This window comes from Egretta garzetta, unplaced genomic scaffold, assembly GCF_000687185.1.
Source record: "Egretta garzetta isolate BGI_Z169 unplaced genomic scaffold, ASM68718v1 scaffold1007, whole genome shotgun sequence".
Lineage (NCBI taxonomy): Eukaryota > Metazoa > Chordata > Aves > Pelecaniformes > Ardeidae > Egretta > Egretta garzetta.
The window spans coordinates 81,502-85,751 of NW_009260361.1; the positions used below are offsets into that span (position 1 = coordinate 81,502).

Consider the following 4,250-nt stretch of genomic DNA (forward strand, 5'->3'; position numbering starts at 1 on the left):
GTCATCCCTTCCTGAATACAGAACTAAAATGTATATACAAAACTAGAAGCAATACAAATTTTCAGCTTTAATGTTCTCCTACCAATTGAAAGATAAATATAATTCTCAGTATCCTGCCTCACAAAATTTGATGATGCAACCAAAGATTAGGTAAAAACAAAACAAACTGTTGTAGGTTTCTCATTTAATTAATTTGCACACCTTCCAGTATGCTTCTCCTTAATTTGCAAAGACACTACAATGGTTTCATATTGTACGGCAGTTTACTTTCCAATTTGATATAGTGGAAAAAAAAGTGGTGACATGTTAACTGTGCTGTAAAGGAGGTGGCAAGGAACATTTTAATTTCATCTGAAAATCTGTCAGGACAGTTCTGTCATCACAGAACTAGCTCCCTTCCTTTTTCATAGTACCACATACAATGCAATGTGAAAACCTTCCAGTTGAGGAGGATTAATACTGACATTTGAATTTTTCCAATGTATAAGTAATATCAGCTTTAATAACAGCCATACACGTCATCCTTTATGTTGTATGACATCTAGAACAAATTTACAGAACCCTTGTTCTCCCAACAGTTCAACACACCAGTGGAGGCATAAAAGTACGAATGAAAAATACTTACAGGAGCAAAGACAGTCATTAGAACAAGAAAGAGCAGAGGAGAAGGCATTTCATATACCATGCCTACTGTTTAGATTAATAGGAAGAGACCAGATAACTGGAACGGAAAATGGCTGCTTCAGCGACCTTTAGCGTGCACAACGCCATCCCTGAAAATGAGTCTTGGAGCAGGCAACTGACAGCCAGTTGAGAGAGAAGCAAAGTCTATGGTAAGACTTACAATTCTGGGCTTTTCAGGTCAGTTTGACCTCAATTTGCATCTCTTTATCATTCTGTTCCTTTAATTAAATTACTGTGTCTTTCATGGTACACCATAAGTACTACAGACCGGCTTCTTTAAACATGCTTGCTATGTTAATTAAAAATGCTAACAGCTGTGCACAGTAATGAAAAAGTATAGTACCATGAGATGGATGAAAGTCTTCTGGAAGAAGTACTTAATAGAGCAACAAAATCCTGAGCAACTGTCAAATAGCCCTTTTCTGTAAACACTCACTTAACAAGGGTTTTAGATGATCTTTACTAGAAAAAGACTATTCTTAGCTGTTTAAAAATGACAGTAGAACAGCCTGATCCCCCTCTAATGGGAGAGAAGTCTTCCAGCATCTCAGTGGCCTGAAAGTTTAGTTTGATGATAAAAGCAACAGAGTTATTTTTAGCACTCTACAGGCATGAAAATACAGCTCTAAACTGTGACCTACAGCTATGCACAGCCAAGCATCACATCATACGACAGCCTTAACTTTAGCTAGAAGCACGTCTGTAGTTGCTTCAGACTATCATTATTCATCTCACTACCAACAATACCTTTGGACGGATTTAGCAACAAGCATTTGAAATTGTTACCATCTTTTTTTTAAATTGCTGCCGTCGGCAGAATTCAATTCAAAGGTAGGAGATCTTAATGGACTTTGTAGAAAGTATTTGAGAGACCATGTTAGGTTAAATGGATTACTACTTCTCTCTGGTACAGAGGATGAAAAAGAACCTTAAAAGCAGACAAACTTAAACTGTCATATTTAGTACAGAAAGTCATTTTTCTAAGCACAGTTTGAGTAAATGAAAAAAAAAAAAAAAAAAAAAAGAAAAAACCTTATTTTCTTCCAGCAATAGTAACAGCCTAGGAACAGGATATGTTAGAATAAGAGACCTTCAAGCAAACTCACCTGAAACAACACTGTCCACAGACAACTGCAAAGGTAATTTACGTTATTTTATTCCAGTTAGTATGCTTGTGTCTGCATGATTTGTTACAAACTGCAATTTAAAAGCCTATTCCACCAGATTCCTGTTTCCAGATTATATAAACAGGAATTTATTTAAAATAAAAATGTATACAGAAGTTTTAAAACCAGACCACACAGAGTTCCAGCACTTAACTTTTTTAAATCACTTTTCAAATGTATGGGTTATCTCCAGTTTGGGAGTTTTGTGTCTTGTTGGGATTATTTTGTTGTTGTTGTTGTTGGGGGGGGGATTTTTTTGTGAGTCTCAGATTTGCTTTTTAAAGGATACATACTACCAGAATAAAAAACTAAACATTTCCAAGATGATCGATATGCACTTTTAAATGCTGTAAATGTGACATAGTTATGTTAACTCAGAAAACAAACAGAAAATATTATAAAATGTAAGGCTTGTCAGATTTAATTATGGCTTAGCAACTATTGTTATCAGTACTCATACTGTACTGCACAATATTTTTAGAATCATTAATAAAGTTTCCTTTAAACATTCCGCTGCAAAGAAGAAAGTCTACTGGTATAAATACTATCAGATAGAAATAAGCAATTTTTTTTTTTTTCTTCCCTCACAGCTTAAAAATGCCACTTTTTGGCTGGATGAAATGGTCAAAAAATGATTCCTACAAACCCACAAGATATCCTGGATCAGAAGTAGTTACAAAAACCCTACTGAGGGAATTGAAATGGCACCTGAAAGAGCGTGAAAGATTAGTGCAAGAGATTGAAAATGAACAAAAAATCCAGAAGACTGGCATGGATTACAACTGGCTGAAGAACTACCAAACCCCTCAAGCAACAATTCCAGCTACTGAGCAACGGCAGCTCGAAGTTCTGTGTTCACAAATCCAGCCTTGCCAAACGGGAACTGTTCTCAGCAGGTAACTGTTTCATATTTCTCTAGCTTTGAATACTCCATCATAAGTAAGATGTTTCTTCTACCTAATCCAAGCTTGTATTTGGCTCTGATCTTTCTTCTAAAGTGACAATGACCAGCAACTGGCACATATTTTTACAGATGTTTTAGAAATTACATCTTTACTTTAATACGTGGTACTTGAAGGAAGTTTTTAATCAGGATTTTCCTGGTCTAATCCAAAACAAGGGAAGTCTCACAGGCTTAAACGTATGACCTCTCAATACTTAAGTTTTTCCTCTGTTACTTATCCACAATATTTATTAAATAGCAACCCAATAACCGAAAATTAAATTAAAAGCACTAATGCAATGACTGTTATGCAGAAACCCAGATTCACTGTCCAAAATACCTGAAAGCTTCAAAAACTAGCAAATCAGTGTAAAAAACAAAACAAAAAAACCCCCACAAACCCAAAAAAACAACCCCCCCGGTTTTTTTTTAGACACAACCAACTAATCCCCCACCCCCACCATTTTACAAAGAAAAATTCCCCTACGCCTGTATTGTAAATACATTTTCTAGGGACACGTAGAAATGACAGAATAAGCCTACATGCCTTTTAAAGCCCAGAATATACCTCAGAGCAAAGTCAGTTTAAATCAAGCTTTCCAGATGGGAAAAAAACCAAAACAAAACACAACAACAAAAAAAACGCCAAACCCCAAACAAAAAAAACCCTGAACAACCCACAAAAAACCCAACCAAAAGCATACCCAACAACAATAGCTTTCAATCCTCATAATAGCTGGACCACATCCAGTGCATTGTTAGAGCTCTTTTCCTCTTATAGTCTTTTTGGGGAGCCGTGTGGGGAAATGTGGCAGCAAGGAATAAATGACACCAGAATGCAGTCATTTCCTCCTCCTTCCCCTCCCCTCAAAAGACCAGCGAGGAAACAGAAGACTTTTCAACGCTGCTGATTAGATTTCAAATTTTGTTTGTTTCTAGATTTCGTGAAGTTTTGGCAGAAAATGATGTTTTACCTTGGGAAATAGTCTACATATTCAAGCAAGTTTTAAAAGATTTTCTTACTGCTGTTGAGAGAGAAAACCAACAAGATCAACTCGTAGATGCATGGAATACAAATTGCTCTGAACATTTCAGCCCACATGGAGACAGTTCTACCAAATCGGACAGAGATGAAATCCCCACGGTTTCAAGCTATGTTGACAAAAACACACGAAGCATGTTTCCCACCTTCTCTCATAGAATCTGGAATCTACCCTATTACTACCCATCAAGTTAAGTTGGACTGTGTTTCTTTCAAAAAGCTATGTAGCTGTTTGCATTCCTTTCTTGTGATTGCCATCCACAAAACACTCAGGAGTAAGAAATGTGACATGCTCCCCTTTTTCCAAGTTCAGAAAATAAATCCTTTATTATAGCTAGTATGCAGTATACTAACTTTAAATATGAACTCTCCTCTTATTGTTATAGTTCCTTAAAGATGTTGTGTTTGAAGGCAC

General features: G+C 36.3%; 1 protein-coding gene across 1 annotated transcript; it reads left to right on the plus strand.

The window, feature by feature from the left end:
* Positions 1–2,447: 2,447 nt before the first annotated feature.
* Positions 2,448–4,030, plus strand: RD3L (retinal degeneration 3 like). Its single transcript, XM_035898478.1, has 2 exons — positions 2,448–2,746; positions 3,733–4,030. The coding sequence occupies exons 1-2, from the start codon at positions 2,448–2,450 to the stop codon at positions 4,028–4,030; spliced, it is 597 nt and encodes a 198-aa protein (XP_035754371.1).
* Positions 4,031–4,250: the final 220 nt, after the last annotated feature.